The sequence below is a fragment of the Rhamphochromis longiceps genome, linkage group LG5 (assembly GCF_057381845.1).
Source record: "Rhamphochromis longiceps isolate RC_006_pf linkage group LG5, R_longiceps_female_GT1.1, whole genome shotgun sequence".
Taxonomy (NCBI): Eukaryota; Metazoa; Chordata; class Actinopteri; order Cichliformes; family Cichlidae; genus Rhamphochromis; species Rhamphochromis longiceps.
Window position 1 is genome coordinate 38,430,435 of NC_140561.1, and position 16,374 is coordinate 38,446,808.

At 40.8% G+C, this 16,374-nt stretch overlaps 1 protein-coding gene across 1 annotated transcript in view; it reads left to right on the forward strand.

Annotated features, from left to right (window-relative positions):
• The window catches only part of nckap1l (NCK associated protein 1 like), a 31,266-nt gene extending 15,913 nt beyond the window's left edge, over positions 1–15,353 (forward strand). The window contains exons 9-33 of the mRNA XM_085407580.1: positions 290–427; positions 828–876; positions 4,024–4,180; positions 4,598–4,654; positions 4,751–4,847; positions 5,038–5,147; positions 5,370–5,502; positions 5,610–5,691; positions 5,805–5,863; positions 5,956–6,101; positions 6,225–6,357; positions 6,759–6,878; positions 7,271–7,410; positions 8,038–8,169; positions 8,925–9,143; positions 9,345–9,475; positions 10,719–10,816; positions 11,325–11,418; positions 11,811–11,893; positions 12,159–12,239; positions 13,152–13,245; positions 13,344–13,460; positions 14,034–14,143; positions 14,649–14,738; positions 14,968–15,353. Of these exons, the coding sequence (XP_085263706.1) occupies positions 290–427; positions 828–876; positions 4,024–4,180; positions 4,598–4,654; positions 4,751–4,847; positions 5,038–5,147; positions 5,370–5,502; positions 5,610–5,691; positions 5,805–5,863; positions 5,956–6,101; positions 6,225–6,357; positions 6,759–6,878; positions 7,271–7,410; positions 8,038–8,169; positions 8,925–9,143; positions 9,345–9,475; positions 10,719–10,816; positions 11,325–11,418; positions 11,811–11,893; positions 12,159–12,239; positions 13,152–13,245; positions 13,344–13,460; positions 14,034–14,143; positions 14,649–14,738; positions 14,968–15,084 (2,787 nt within the window). The 3' untranslated portion in view covers positions 15,085–15,353. The remainder of the gene's footprint in view (positions 1–289; positions 428–827; positions 877–4,023; positions 4,181–4,597; positions 4,655–4,750; positions 4,848–5,037; positions 5,148–5,369; positions 5,503–5,609; positions 5,692–5,804; positions 5,864–5,955; positions 6,102–6,224; positions 6,358–6,758; positions 6,879–7,270; positions 7,411–8,037; positions 8,170–8,924; positions 9,144–9,344; positions 9,476–10,718; positions 10,817–11,324; positions 11,419–11,810; positions 11,894–12,158; positions 12,240–13,151; positions 13,246–13,343; positions 13,461–14,033; positions 14,144–14,648; positions 14,739–14,967) is intronic.
• Positions 15,354–16,374: the final 1,021 nt, after the last annotated feature.

The following is a 16,374-nucleotide window of genomic DNA, read 5'->3' on the forward strand; positions in this document are numbered from 1 at the left end:
TGAACAACCCAACTTCTTTTATGCCTTCACCACTCTATGAAACAAAAACGTTTTATTATAGTTTGCCTTTTTCTCCACTATTTTGTTTTTCAATGATGAACCATTAAAAGGGTTTACTCATGGGTTATCTTGAAATATGCCCGTGTGCGTGCAACAAAACAAATTACCATTTATCAGGTTTTTAAAGCATTGCCTTCTCTCAGAATTTCGTCCTTTTGGCTTTTAAAATGTTCTCATATCCATCCGTCTTCCTCACTCGGTGTCCTTTGCACCTCTATCCCTCTGTCAGGCTGTGACAACAGCATTGCTTTCGCTGAAGATGGTCTACCCACGGAGGAACCTGCCAGCAGAGCAGTGGCGAAGCGCCCAGCTCCTCAGCCTGCTCAGTGCTCCAGCTGCCATGCTGGACTCAGCCTGTTGTGACACTGTGAGTCTCATTTCCTCTCATACCCTCAACTCCTGTTTTGAAATAGTGAGACGAGGTGTAGAGAAATATGACAATGTTTTACTACCAGCATAAGAGTGAATGCATTTATTCAGGTTATTTATGTGAGTTCTGTTTTTATTCTGCATCTTTAAAACACTTAATTATGAAAACTGTGTGCCTTTAGCTTTTTTCTGCTTATGCCCCAACTTTTTTTTATATTGAATATACTTTGTCTTGTATAAAAATCTACACTTTGGAAGGCAGCGAATACTCCTGCAAATGAAAAAGGACCAAAACACAGTATAGAAAAGGGATGTATAACAGCTGAAGTAAAGACTTTATTCATGTTGCCAACAGTAAATGAGTCTGTGGGAGTTAATAAGTTGGTTGTCTTCTACAGATGGCGTGCGAATACCTGTCTATGGAGACAATGGAGCGTTGGATTATTAGTAAGTGTTTCTATATTTCCAATTTAAATGTATTTGTTACAGAATTTAAGTGGTTTGAGAACCTATTGGATATACCCACATGTAACACACATGAGAAAAATGGGTGCACAGTAATAGTTAAGCCACCCCTCATTTATTTATGATTTTGTGAGGAAAATGGGAAATAGATGCAGTGATTTATAGAAACGTGCAAACATGAATGAAAACACAGCATGTAAGTTAAAAATTGAGTATGTACACTTCTAAGGAACCTGGGCTCTCTGTCTTGTCATTTCTTTAAGTAGTCTTCCTTCTCTCACCCCAAATGGTCGCGGCAGATGGCCCCGCCCCTCCCGGAGCCTGTTTTTCCTGGAGGTTTCTTCCTGTTAAAAGGGAGTCTTTCCTTTCCAATGTCGCCATATGGGGGTCATATGGTTGTCGGGTTTTCTCTGTTTCTATTATTATAGGGTCTACCTTACAATATAAAGCGCCTTGAGGCGACTGTGTTGTGATAAACAACACTGTAGAAATAAAGACTAATTTGAGGCTCTTCGAAGGGTTCAAAGCTCTTCTTTGGACGATGCCTGTCTTTTGTTCTGTTCTGTATTAAAATGATCCCACACTGCTCCAGTGATGTTGAGGTCCGGGCGCTAATTCAGCACACCTCAGCCTCTGTTCCCCTTCATGAGAATGGCTTCTTGTCTTCCACAGACACCAATTCTAATGAAGGTTCAGCAAACAGCTGATGGTTAAACTGAAGCTCTAGATGCGTCTCTGAGGTCCTGTGTCATATCTTTGTTGGCTTTTTTTTTGCACCATTTCCTAAGATCGTGACTTTCAGATACTGTTTGTCTTCTGTAGATAGTAGTTTAATCAGGCCTGGTCCTTCTTTTGTAATTCACTTTTCCAGTTTCCTCATTTTTTTTTAAGGACATACTGCACACCATCCCGGGACTAGCCAAGCTTTGGACTCATAGCACTAACGAGATGGTAACAAACTGTGTTTGTTCCCTAGGTATTGGGATACAGTGTAAATGTAAATAAAAACATGATTCAGTGATTTGCAAATCTCATAAACCCATTTTTATTCACATGTGGAACACAGAAAACATATCAAATGTTCCAACTGAAAAAATTACGAAAATAATAGAGTTAATTTTGAATAGGGTCATTTTTCCCCACTGTGCAGCACCACTCTTCTTTTAACAACAGTAAACATCTGGAGCTGAGGAGAGCAGCTGCTGAACTTTAGGAAGAGGAATGTTGTCCTGTTCTTATCTGATATTGGATTCCAGCTGCTCCACAGTCCTGGGTCTTTTTTGTTGTATTTCTCGGTTGGTGAAACGTCTGGAGACAGGCTAGTTCAGCACTCGGACTCTTCTACAGCATGAAGCCATGCTGCTGTATTAGATGCAGTATGCGGTTGTCATGATTCGGCTGTGTGCAGGCAGGAATTGGACCCAAACGCAAACTCAAGGGAAACAGGACTGAACTCAAAATGCCAGCTTTTATTGCTGAACAGAAAACTTTACCAAACCTAAACTGGGAAGATTCTAAGAAAACACACACACAGGGAGCCGCAGAGAGAAACACACAGCATGAAGGAGGACACAATGCTGAACGCAGGAAGACAGAGGACTTAAATACACACAAGAAGTTATCAGGACAAGTGGCAACACATGGGGAAACAGCTGACACACATGAACATAACGACATCACAGGGGAAATGTAAAACTAAACGCAGGAACACAGGACCTCTTTCAAAATAAAACAGGAAACATAATGAAACACAGACGACATGAACTTAACAAAAGACATGAAACACATGAAGGGCAAGAAAGACTTAACACTAGGGTTGCCAACTCCTTGAAAAATAAATAGGGGACACCTCGTGGCCAGGGTTGGGCGACCCGATTGTCTTCACCTTTGCCAGTGTGGGGAATTTTTTAGCTCTTTTTCTTGTGTGTGAAATTATTTTTTTAACCATTTGATAAAGTGCGTCCCTTTTCAGCTCAATACTTTTGTTTCCAAATACGGAACGATTCCGTTTTTCAAGGGACGGTTGGCAACCCTACTTAACACAGGGGTTGAAAACACAAAGGGAATGTAATAAACAAATGAACTTCACCAACTTAATGAGCTTAAACAAACATCAACTTCCAAATAAACTAAAACGCTGGGTCGACAGACCCAGGAACATGACAGCGGTTTAACATTGTCGCACTGAAATAAAGTCTTCCCTGAAAAAGTCATTATCTGGATGGGAGCATATGTTGTTCTGCATTGTTGGTGCCTTTCTAGATGTGCAAAATGCCAATTTCACAGACACTCATAACACTCATAACCATCAGAAATGCAGACTTTTGAACTGACCTTGACATCAAGATGGTTTCTCTTCTCTTTAGTCCAGAGGATGTGGTGTCCATGTTTTCCAGAAAGAATTTCAGATTTTGATTCCTCTAACCCAAAGCTTTCCACTTTGCCTCAGCCCATTTTAACGACTTCTGGCCCAGAGAAGAGGGCAGATGGGGGTATCCATCTATCCATCTGACAGAGGCTTAACCTGCATTTGTGTGAACTGTGTCCACAGACAGTGATTTCTGGAAGTGTTCACGAATCATGCTCGTTTTTAATGAAGGGCCACCTGAGAGCCCAAACATCACGAGCACCTTATTTTAAATTTTGGCCGTGGTTTTGCACACAGAGATTTCTCCAGATTCTTGGAACCTTTTGATGTTTTTATGTAATCTTTGTGAAAGTTTTGAAATTTTACGTTAAGGAATATTATCCTGAAATTGTGCCACAGTTTGTGGATGCACTTTTTTGTATACTGGTGAATCTCTGTCTATCATCAACCCAGTTATGTTACAGAGTGTGGGAAATTTACCTTATTAGTTGTAAAATGCTCCTTCAGCTGTAGCTTTAGCATCAGTTATTTCTTCTATGATTTTCTTACCCACATTCCAGCTTTTCCAAGATGTGTTCTTGCCGTTAAATTCATACTTGCTATCTTAAAACGATACATTTTCTCAGCTTAAATATCAGATACTTTTGGGAATTCAAGTTGTGAAAAGAAAGAAAAGAAAGAAATATGTAACATAGTAACTAGCAGTATTCCTTCAGTTGTGTAGACTGTTTGATGACAGTTGCTAACTGTCCTTCCTGTAGTTGGCTTCCTGCTGTGCCACAGCAGCCTTAATTCAAACCAAGCCTCCCAGGAGCTGTGGAAGATGGGCCTGCGAAGCGGCATCTACCTGACCCTCACCAGAGATGAAGTCCTCAACATACACAAAGTGTCAGAGGACCTCTTCGACAACATTAAAGGGTATGCAGCCGATGCTGCTATAGTGTACTCTGCATTGGGGACTGTGAGAAAAAGCCCCTAATTAAGAAATCAGATCATGGGTATGAGATAATGCTATTCTGAGATTTCAAGCTGTCAAAGCTGACGACCAGAGCAGATTGGCTCCTTAACAGACTCGCATTGTAATTGAAATTAGGAATAGAGGGATAAAAGGTCAACAAGAAATGATAAGAAACAGATCTTTCTGTGATTGTGGTGTGATTTGCAGTATAATGTTTAGAGTATCCTCTTGATTTATAGTGCAGTATCTTTTCATATATTAATTTCTAATAAAAACTGAGACTGAGGTTAACATGAAGCTAATAAAGAAAATGAAGACACTTTGTCATTATCGCAGCAATATTTGATCTTATTAACATGTTTTTTCTTTTTCATCAGATACAACAAACGAATTGCAGACATCAAGGAATGCCGTGAGCATGTTTTAGTCAATGGGTAAGCCTGGCAGGAGACGGCATGTTTTTATTTCATATATTTTATCTGTGACATGAGCTATAACACCAGTAACCTTGTGTATTTTTCTCTGGATAGCGGGGCCATGCACAGAGAGAGGCGGCATTTCCTCAGAGGGGCATTGAAGGAATTATGTAAAGTTCTGGAGGATGAGCCTGGACTTCTGGGACCTAAGGTAGACCAGTAACGTCGTTATTGCAAGATCTTTCACAAAGACACATTCACATTGTGATAATTGGCCGTAGACATCACACATCCAGCAGTCTCACATTTCATGGTAATTTAACTGCTACCAAACCAAATCTGAAACTTTTTCCTAACATTCATTTTTCTTCTGTGTTCTGTGTGCCAATCAAATCCCCAAGGCGCTGTTTGTCTTCATGGCTCTTTCATTTTCCCGTGACGAGATCCTTTGGCTCGTCAGACACTCTGAGAATATGCCAAAGTTAAAGGTTCCCGAGGACTACATTGACAAGTAAGTGCAGAGAAAGTAAAGCGTGGCTATGGGCTGCTGTAGCTGCTAGTGATGCTGACGCTGGGCAGAGATCAGCAGCAGTGAAATAAATGAGGCATGCCACTCACAAAAAAAAACCTTTTTTGATTTGATACTGTATATCTGATCATGGCTTCAACTTTCAAATGACAGTTTTCTGTGTCCGTTCATTCTTTTCACGATTTTTTTTTTTACATTTTCCAGTCAGCTGGCTGAGTTGCTGTACTACATGGAGAAATTAAGAGGTCTAATGAGAAAGTACAACAACGTAGTTCAGCGTTACCATGTGCAGTACCTGGCACAGTTTGATGCCTTAGTTCTCAACGACACCATACAGGTACCTGAACGTAGGAGTATGTGTGTGAATATAAAGCAGTAGTTTAAAGCACACAGTGTTTTTTTTATTAGAGTGTTTATTAGAGTATTTTCTTTTTTCCATCGTAGAACATGTACGTGTGTCCAGAGGAGGAGTCAGTCCTAATGAGCTCGTTTGTTTCAACTCTCTCTGGTCTCTCAGTCAAACAAGGTAATCAAAAGCATTACTGAGCATTTACCTGTGAATAGACAAGGAAACAACCAAATAAAGACACTTATCAGTAACCAGAATTATAATGACCATGACTGGCTTTTCCCCTGCAGTGGACAACAAAGAGGAGTTTGATTTCAGGGCTCTTAGACTGGACTGGCTAAGATTACAGGTAAGCAAGTTTAATGCATAGACTGTGATGTAGAGTTCAGGTAAAATGCATGTTTGCAGCAGAAATCAGCGTCGCATCTTCATCTTTTTTAGGCCTACACAAGTGTGAATAAGGCCCCCCTTCCGCTAAAGGACTATCCCGACTTGGCAAAAGTGATGAACTTGACGCAGTTTCACACGAAGATGGTGGACGCTGTAGAAGAAATGCTGTATGAGACATCTGAGCTGTCCATCTTCTGGTCAGTCTTCTCTTCTCTTCTCTTCTCTTCTCTTCTCTTCTCTTCTCTTCTCTTCTCTTCTCTTCTCTTCTCTTCTCTTCTCTTCTCTTCTCTTCTCTCACAACTCTTTTTTCTGTTTTACAGCTTCTACCCTCGTGTCTTTGAGAAGATGTTTACCCAGAGCAGCGAGGAGGTGACCATGAAGCGTTACCTCATGGCCTTCCCTTTGGCCTGTGCTCACTTCAGTCAGAGTGGAGACCCTCTCTGCCCAGAAGAGGTCAGTGTTCAGTTATCTTGCTGAGGAAGCTATAAATCACCAGCTAAAGGTGGTGAGGACAGCAGACATGATTGTTGATTTGTAGCTCTCGTGGTGAATCGTAGTTTATGACTGCTATAGCATGCATTATACATTGATGACAAAGTTAATAATTTTACACAGAAATCGAGACCTCTTTTTGTTGTGACTAAATGAGTGCAGATTTGTGCATTGTCTTTATCTACACTCTTTCCCAGCTCAGTCTGCAGTACTTAAGTTGATTAAAACAGCTCATTCAACAGTGTAGAGGTATTTGTGCTTTGACAGGTACCTGTCTGTATGTTTGCACATACCTTCCTCCATGTTCTGTGTTTTGTGTGCCATCACACACACACACACACTTGTGTTTCTTGTGTCTCCAGGTACAGGCAATGGAGAAGAGAAGTCTGTGCCTGTGTGTCACCTTCTTGGAGCAGATAGCCAAGCAGACCAGCACTGTTGTGTTAGAGATATGTGCTGAGCAGCGCAACCTCTGCGATCAGGTGAAGTCCCAGTCTATTTCAGGCTTTAAAAAACTAATTATCTAACAGATTTGCCCTGCCAAAATCCATATCCAAATGTAATCACACTTGCCATAGCTGGAGGCAGGGAACAGACTTGGGAATTTGAATAAAATGATAAGGCAGGTCTGCATTTCTGGATTTGATTAAGTCATGTTGTTTCTTTAATCCCTTGAGAAAAATGTGATGAAACGGTTACTTTTTGACAAGATTTCTGCAATGCGAATGAAAAGTTGCATAATGTGTTTTTGAAGATGTCACTTTATATTTGCATGGATTTAATTCTACCACCCTCCTTCTCTCTCTTTCTCAATCTGTCTTTGTCTTTCTCCTTTCTTTTTTTGCATGCATTTTCCTACTTGATAACCCCTCAGCTGCTGCCGAAGCACTGCGCGGAGACCATCAGCGCTGCCCGATACAGAAAGCAAAAAAAGCAGATGCCAAAAAAAGGAGAGGTCCAAAAAGAAAAGCCAGGCGCTGAGAGCCTCAGGAAAGACAGGACGGTCGCTAACAAGTCAGCTTTCTTTTTGTTTGCCCTGATTATTTTCATCTCTTTCTCAACCATATGATTTGTTTTCACCTCTTCTGAACCGGCAGATGGTTTGAGTATGTCTAAATGAGTTTAGCTGACGCACCCCTATTACCCTCTGGAAATGCTTTTTTTTTTTCAGCAGAGCTCGTTGAAGTCAAAGAGCAGTTGCATAATCACGCAAGAGAATCGGATCAAATCAGTTCTTTCACTGCCTCGCAAATTTCTTGCTTTTAGTTATTAGGAAAAGAGGATGAAAGTACTCTTTCGCAAGGTGTAATTGATTTTGGACTTTAAGTCCCTCTGAGGTGAATCAGTCAGGTGCTGAGTCAAGCCTTTAAATGTGAAAAACGAAGCACCGTCGCCCTTTAGATAGAACACACAGCACTGTTTTACTGGCATTACATTTTATTTCAGTGTTTTCAGCGTCTGATCACATCGTGTAAGTAGCCAAATTTAGAAAGCTCATTAATAAAGTTGTAATTCTGTCAATTCATTTTTCCTCCCCTCAGCCTCAGCTTACACATAAACCAGATATGTTTTACAGTGTTATTGTCGAATATTTGTCTTTACAATTATACCCTCCCTTCTCTCTTGCCTCCTTTTTTCTAGCATGGACAAGCTGCACCTGATGCTGACAGAGCTCTGCTCCTGCTACAGTCTTTGCGGTGACTTTGTTGTTTTCGACCACATCGTTGTCCCTACAGAGTTCCTCATATCTCAACTTGAGACGCGTCTTTCTGAGTATGTGGGGATACGGGTTTTTATATACGAGCACATAGGAGCAGAAATCTAATGCTCACAATTGCTTTAATTGCAAAAAAAGATCTAATGTTAATTTATGCTATGCAAATGTAACATTGTGCATATCAACACAATGCTCACTATATGTTAAAATTAGTTGAATGGGAGCTGCATGCATTCTGTTTAGAAGTGTCACCTCTATTATGAATAGAGCTTGCAGAAGTATTAAACCTAAAAAGTAATAATTTTTTTGCAGGACTTGACAGAGAGCAGAAAAAACCAGCAAGCCTTTGATTTTTCATTTGGCTCTTGTAAAGTGCCTTCTCCATCTCTGTAGTGAGCCCCACTTTCTCATCATTACAAGCTGTGTTCTACCAGCTTAAAATCTCAGAAGAGATTCATCATGTCCCTTGCTCTGTATCATTTCAGTGCTTATTGCTGTTTAGATTAGATTTTGGTACCAGGGTAACCCAGTGTTTCTCTGTATATACTTCGCTCAGTCTCGCTGCCTTAGCTGATGATTATCAGCGCACTTGACGATTGGCATGCTTTCAGTGATTAGTTGAAACTGTAAATAACGTCAAGGACAGAAAGTGAGAGAATGAAGGTCTTACAAAAAGAGAAAACTGACAGCGAAGCCCTGGAGCAGCGCCGAGTCACCATGGCTCGTTTAACCCATTTTAAGGTCCCATCTGTCCACCCTCAGTCCACTTCAGCCCAATGACAAGTGACGTTGGTTAAACATGTTTCTCCAGAATCATCGTGAGAATGACCAATTACAACCAGACCACCCAGGAGATTACCCGTCCCTCTGACCTCCTGGCAGGGATAAGAGCCTATGTAGCCAATCTGCACAGCCTCTCGTGCTACATCAACGTGGACGTCACCCGGCTGGTGAAGAGCGTACTGCTGCAGCAAACTCAGCCACTCGACTCCCACGGAGGGCAGACTATTACAACTCTCTACACAAACTGGTCTGTCTCATGTATAGGTGTATCTACTGTACTTAAACACACATATCAAAATACAGTGATTCATGTATAAAGTATATTAATTCCTGGACACTTGTAGGAAATGCATTACAAACAGAAACCCACTTTGCATACAGGTAAATCCTGCTGAGCTTCTATCACTTACCATATGTTTCTTGTTTTGTGGGTTTTCCTTTTATCCAGGTTCCTCGAGAGTCTTCTGCGCCAGGCTAGCAACTCCCTCATCGTCCACTGTCCTACGCTGCACTGCTTTATGAGCCAGGTTACTGACACGGAACCAAGTTTCAGAGCAGAGGAGTTCTCAGATATATCAGGTCAGCCTGGAGTTTGATTATTATAATTTAAAAAATTGTCCTACAAGCTGTGCCTTTTGCAGATTTTTGTGCTATCGCCTTCTTTTCACAAAAAATAAAAGTGAAAGTGAGGGTAAAAAAAAAGAATGTGGTAATGATGTATTTGGAAATATATTGTATAGTCTTATATTGCCCGGTTCGTTACGGGCTGGTAATTCAGAAGACATTTATCAGTGACTTGCAGGCCGTAGTATCCATAGCAACATATCCAACTTTTTATTATGAGCTTGTCACGCACTCTGTTCCTGTACTTAAGCTACAGTAGCCTGAATAATTTCAGTCACTTGGGTGTAATCTGAAAGCAGATCCCCCAGCTGACACTTTTTATCCTGTGACAAAGGACACGTTTTCATTTATTTATTTTTTTATCTTTTATTGGTTTTTGCCAAACCATGTTTGTATGCCTGATAGACTCAAAATAATTCCCCTGTGGAAGTTTAGTGATGGTGATTCCAGAGTACATGAGATGACTCACTCTGTTTAGAAAAATCACGTATGTCTCGTCGACTGCTGTGACGGCATGCAGAGGAAGCGCTATTGCACAAGAGGATGTGGAGCTTGTCACTGCGGCGGTGTGAAGTACTTTCTTGCACACGCTGTGTCATGCAGTTTATTCTGGCCCTGCTTGGATAATTTGAATTGCAGTATTACTTATCATCTCATCCACTTTTCCCTCCATACCTCATAATTATTCCAGCATGTCTCTCCTCCACACAACCTCCGGGTCCACCTCCACACCACCCCGCAGGAGTAATGTACCTCTTTATGACTACACTAAGGCTATATGCACTTCGCTAAAGACCTCGGCTCATGCATGCAAACATGTGCAGGATACAAAACACCCCCCCCCCCACACACAATGACATCTTTGTTCTCTATATTTACTCCTCAGTGAGTATCTGTTTGCCTCAGAGTGAGTCACTTGCCTGTCCATGAACTATTTCCAATTTCAGCCACACACATCCTTATTTGTCCGTGTTCATTCAGAAGTCAAGTCGAGTGAACGGCCTAATAGCTGCAGTTGTTTCTGTCTCACTGACTCAGTTACACTCACAAATCAAATTTAAGCAGTGTCTTTTCTCATCTCCTCGAAACAAATACATCTTCATCTAAGCTTTCTTTTGTGAATCTGGCACCGCTTTAAACTGCTGTTGATCCCTTGCTTTTCACTATCCTTAAATTGTTCGTATTAACCTCTGAACAGAGTTACAGGCTCTGGCAGAGCTAATTGGTGCATATGGCCTGAAGTTTCTGAGCGAGAACCTGATGTGGCACATCACCTCTCAAGTCACTGAGCTTAAGGTACAGTATGAATCAGTGCAAATGTTTCAACGATTTTATTGTTTTCTTTTAGTATTTCAGTAAATGAGCATATTTTGTTTTAGGAAAGCACAGGTGTGGCTTTCATATCAGCATTTACTGCTTACGTCAGCATTTTTTGCTTTTGCTGATTGTGTGTATGCGGCGCACACAGTGCAGCAAGTGCAGTGCACTGTTTTTTATGTCTTGCATAAAGGCTTTTGAGGTCTGTTCACCAAGTTGTTTCAGTTCTCCTTGGTGGCTTTTCTGTAGTCTAGCAGAGAGACAGACCACTAATAACACTTGTCTTCGCTCATGCTTTGGTGGAGAAACAATAGATTCTCACACATGAGAGAGGGGTTAATGCAGCTGTACTGGTGTACTGGCTCACCACTTTACACCTATGATTGAAATGAAACGATGCTGCCACACAGCTCTTTCACACCTTTGACCTCTCCCTGTTTTAACATCCAACTGTTAGCACTTATTTTGCTTCCTTCTCTGCTGGTAGAAAATGGTGGTTGAGAACATGGATGTCCTGGTACAAATGAAGAACAACTTTGACAAACCTGAGGAAATGGTCAATCTGAAAAAGAGGCTGACAGGTGAGAACTGGAGGATGGAGCACAGCGAGGAGATAACAATTTAACAATGTACATATCCACACAACAACGATAAGTGGAAGACAATGGATGGATGGATGGATAATAATAATAATCGTGATAATATTAAAAATATACTGAACAGGAAATAAAAACTCTGTGTATAATCTTGTAAGTTGACCACCTTTACCTGAGTGGCATTCTTGTTCCAGTTTCACAAGTTCACCTGTTATAGTTTATAATAGCATGTTCACTTGAGCCATGATTAGCGACAGAATTGCCCACAGTAATGTAAACCATGGATTGTCTGCTCGTTCTACTTGTGCTTGAGTATGCATGAAACGCTGCAGGAGCACAGCTGTAAACCCCCCGATGTCCTTTATACGCACCTCTAGGTGGAGAGAACGTGCTGAAGAGGATGACCATCATCGGTGTGATTCTGTCCTTCAGAGCCATGGTCCAGGAATGCCTGAAAGATGTAATGTCCAACAGGATTATGATAAAATAACTTATCTTATGATGAAATTGATTAGAATATAGTTTAGATTCACTTCATTTCAAGGTTTTTTTCCCCATGATTCGTATAATTTTACACTAAAACAGCATTTCTTCTGCACTAGAATGAAGACTACACATGATAGATGAATAATAACTTCTCGAAAAAAGCTCTTAATATAAAAAGGTGTTTTTCTTTCTTGAGATATGATCTCAGTAATATTTCATCATATAACTCTATAATTTAGATCCTGCATAAACACTGCCCCTACCTGACGGGACCCATTCAGTGCCTGAGAGACTTCAGCAACCCTGAAGCTGACATCCAGGTAAATCCCAGCTTTTACCCTACAGCTAGAAAAACACATCCATATATGGAGATCTCACTCAAGAACGAATGTGTAGTAATCAAATTTTCATGGCCTGTGAATCATCACATCGCAGCTGATTGACCTTGGGTTGTGTCACTGTGGAAAAAATGAACACTGTTATTGTATTAACACTCCAAATGCAAATGTATCATTATTTACTTGTTTATGAGTATAGAATATAGCATGTACGGGTGCTCCATAATTTATATATTAAAATAACAGATGGAGAACAACAGTAGATCTGAGCTGGGGAGCTTAAAGAAACAACATTTTGGTAAAGTACCAAACATATTAAATTCCTTATCTCCCTCTGGACCAATCTGTGTGACTGTGACTCATGAACTCTCCCTCACTTTACTTACGTCTGGCTTCTGATTGAGGCTTGACAGCCGTGCCACAGTCCGGGGCCAGGATAACCCCAAAGACGTCAGCAGCCCCCTCATGCCTCTGTGAGAGAGTCTGATTGCTGCTGCAGCGTTGCTCTCTGAACCACATCAGTGGAAACATTTTGCCCAGACAGGCCAACCATGCATGCAACCAGAAATAGGGCAAGATCAAACGCCGTGTGTCAAGACAAAGACATCCACTGCCGACTTAGTGTAACTCCTTGGAAAGTAAACTGTTATTGCTGTGTTATGAAATGCAAAGCACAGATCAGGATCCCACAGTCTGCAGGAAATGCAGGAAATTTTAAACGTTTAAAATGAAGCATTAAATTTGAACTCTGACAAGCAAGTCATTAAATCATCGTTTTGTGTACCTAAAGGGGAAACTTTAGGGTAAAAAGGGAGATGCTGCATGCAAAGAAATTAAATGCACTCTATTCAAGCACCATCCACTTATTGTCTCTAATACTGTGTGACCTTACAGGTAACTCTGAGCATATATGAGCTGGCTTCTGCTGCAGGGCTACCATGTGATATCGATCCTAGCCTTGTTGCAGCTATTCGCAGCATGCAGACAGGTAACACTTAAACTATGATCAGCACCCCCGATATGGTGCATTGCACTTTAATGGCTTATTTAACTTTTTTCTTATACGTTTCACTTAAAAACCTGCAGATAACACATCCCCTGACGAGGAGCACAAGCTGTCCCGTTTGTTACTCGTCTACATTGCCGTGTCCCTGCCCCTATTAGCCCTCGACCCCAACTCGTTCTACAACCGAGAACATGGAGGTGAATATTTATTTGTTCCTTTCAGCTGCTTATCGTTTTTTGACCGAGATTATTCTCCAGGCTAATCTGTCCGTCTTCCTGTCATTATTTACCGGCTGCTGATAGTGTGTAAAAGAGGTACTCTGCCCTGAAACATGAGGCGTATTAGCATCTCTGTGTATCATACTTTCCAGTCTGGCATGGTCTGAAGCAAAGCATGTCAGTTAATGAGAAACACGTTTCTGTGAGGGACTTTTGTTTACAGATAACTTTGTCTGACGTGCATTGATACAGTTACTCTTGGCATGTGGCCCTGCTGACCCCAAGTGCCTGGCTCTGTGCCTAGACTAAAACATTAAGAGGAGCAATAGCTCAGATTTCCATCAAAGGGCAGAGTGGCATTTGTCACAGATTATTTTCTTTGCCTCGATTTTCCATTGACATGTTTGAAAAAAATGTGCCCTGTAAGCCAGAGGAAATATGCTCAGCATGCTTCCTCTTAAGTGTTCATTAAGTAAATTTTCCAAAACCGTTGGGCCTCAAATTCATCCTTTCTGTGGTAGTAATAGCTTTTTTTAATTTATATTTCTTTAGGCCACAACAACAACATCCACTGTTTAGCTAGAGCTATCAACCAGCTGGCTGCTGCCATGTTCACCATCCAGAACAAGAACATCGAGCAGCAGCTCAAAGAGTTTCTCCTGGTGAGTGACACAGATGCTGATTGTGATGTGGTTTGGACAAATACTGAATGATTTAAACCAATACTGAATAAATTAAATCCTGACTTTCACTATGTTTACACCCCAACTTTGAAAAGCTAATAAGTAAAACAACAAATATACAACACAAAAGATCAGTTAGACTGCCCGCACCATCATGCTGCATCTTTTTTATCAGACGTTGGCTGTTTTTTATGTGAAATGCTTGATGGGCTCTAAAAGTATTCTTAATAATTAAGTCTGCGAAGGAAAAAAAACACACAAACAGTTCTTATCTCTCCTTACAACAAGTGGTGTAGGTGGAAATTGAGTCATAGCAAGAAATCATGAGAGCGGAAGGTTAGAAAACACTGAAACAAACAGCTTCACAGACAACACTCATCCAAGCTGATGCGTAGATTTTCAGCAAATGCAAAAGTCATATGGTGAAAGACAAATGAGGACAATTACAGCAAAAACGTCTTTTTGTCCTCGTGTCCTTCCACAGCTGGCCTCGTCCACGCTGCTTCAGTTGGGACAAAATGTGGAGAGAATGGAGATCAAAAACCGAGAGTCCATCTACCTGCTCCTGCACATGGTAGGTGTGGCAGCGTGTAGAGAATCATTCATGCGCTTTGAACTTACAGAGAGGAATCTGCAAGTTTATCATCTGACTAAATGGAAAAGCCTGTGGCTGTTAATTAGCTGAGGATTTTTTTCTCTTTACAATGACTGGTCAGACCTGCAGCGTCTTCTTTAATGCCTCTCTTCTTCAAAGCATTTATAATTGAACAATTAACGACTCCTTTTAAACCTCACTCACTTAGATCGTGGAGGAGTCTCCGTTCTTGAGCCAAGACATGCTGGAGAGCTGCTTCCCGTACGTTCTCCTCCGAAATGCCTACAGGGAGGTGTACAAGTCCTTCATTGTGACTCTGGGGTGAAGACCTTGTTAAAAATACTTTTCGTTTAACATTTATTCAGATTAATTTAATATGTGCTGTACTTTTTGACAATGTCAGTGTTATAGCGCTCAGTTTACATAATAACCTTTTAAAAAATCAGATGCATTTTGTAACATCCTCAGTATTATACTTTAGATACATCATGAGTACAATAATATATGTTTTTAAAATATAACCCCATCCAATCGTACATAAATCATTGCATACATAGATGCTGTATAACATTGTTTCTAACAACCTTTCCATGAATAAAGAGACAATAATACGCTTTTTGCCCTTTTTTCACGAGTATTCAACCCGAGTTCCTATTTCCAGTCTGTCCTCCATCCTCACTTGCCCTCATCCTCTCTCCCTGGATGATAGTCCTGTCCTCTCCATATTTCATGGACAGTTTAAATGATGCACTCCAGTTGTACGGAGCTGGAAGTGCTTGTTGCTAATTTTAGGTGGCCCTCACTGATTATATTTTTGCACTAACTATATTTGCCATGTCACACCATTCTTCCATTTTGCCCTCTCTTCGGTCTCCTCCCTGTCTATTCGGCACATGCTGCCGTTGTGTCTCTTTGGTTACCACAGTGGAGACGTGTGTGCTTGTGTGCGGTGTTTATGTGTACGTGCGCACACCGGGGACCGAGCCCTGTCACGGGAGCATGAGAGCTTCAGTCCCCACTATGAGGAACATTTATGGAGATGAATGTTCATGAATAAACTGCAAAATTATGAACAGAATTAATCTGTAAATGTGAAGAAATATTTTTCTGTGCATTAGACAGAAAAGCGGCCTTCCTTTCCTTTCATATTTTCATCACTTTTGTCCACAGAATAGCTACATATCAGGTGGAAGATTTGCTCATTCTTATTTCATCATGCTTCCCATTAAGCACCTACCCGCCTTGTAAGCTTCCTTTTCTATTTTTTTATTCTTCCTTATACTCGTAAAGATTTAATGGAGATTTTTCTTTGCCTGTGTAGTAGAGTGGCTCCTCTCTCTTCACTCAGTTTTGAAATAGAAGGTTTACAACACACTATAATGCTGCTATAACGTGAGCTAGATGCTGTTTGAAATCACTGGTTTAGGATTTAGCTTGTTTTATGAAAAATTTGATCAAAAGAACTTTTAAAAAAATAATCCATAATTCATGGTAGCAGGCAAAGTGCAGGTTGAGCAAACCAGGAGCTAATTTGCTTTTATTTGTATTCTGAAAGATTAATTAAATGTCTGCTAGTGATTCAAAATTCTATATTTGTGTTTACCAGTACAATGAA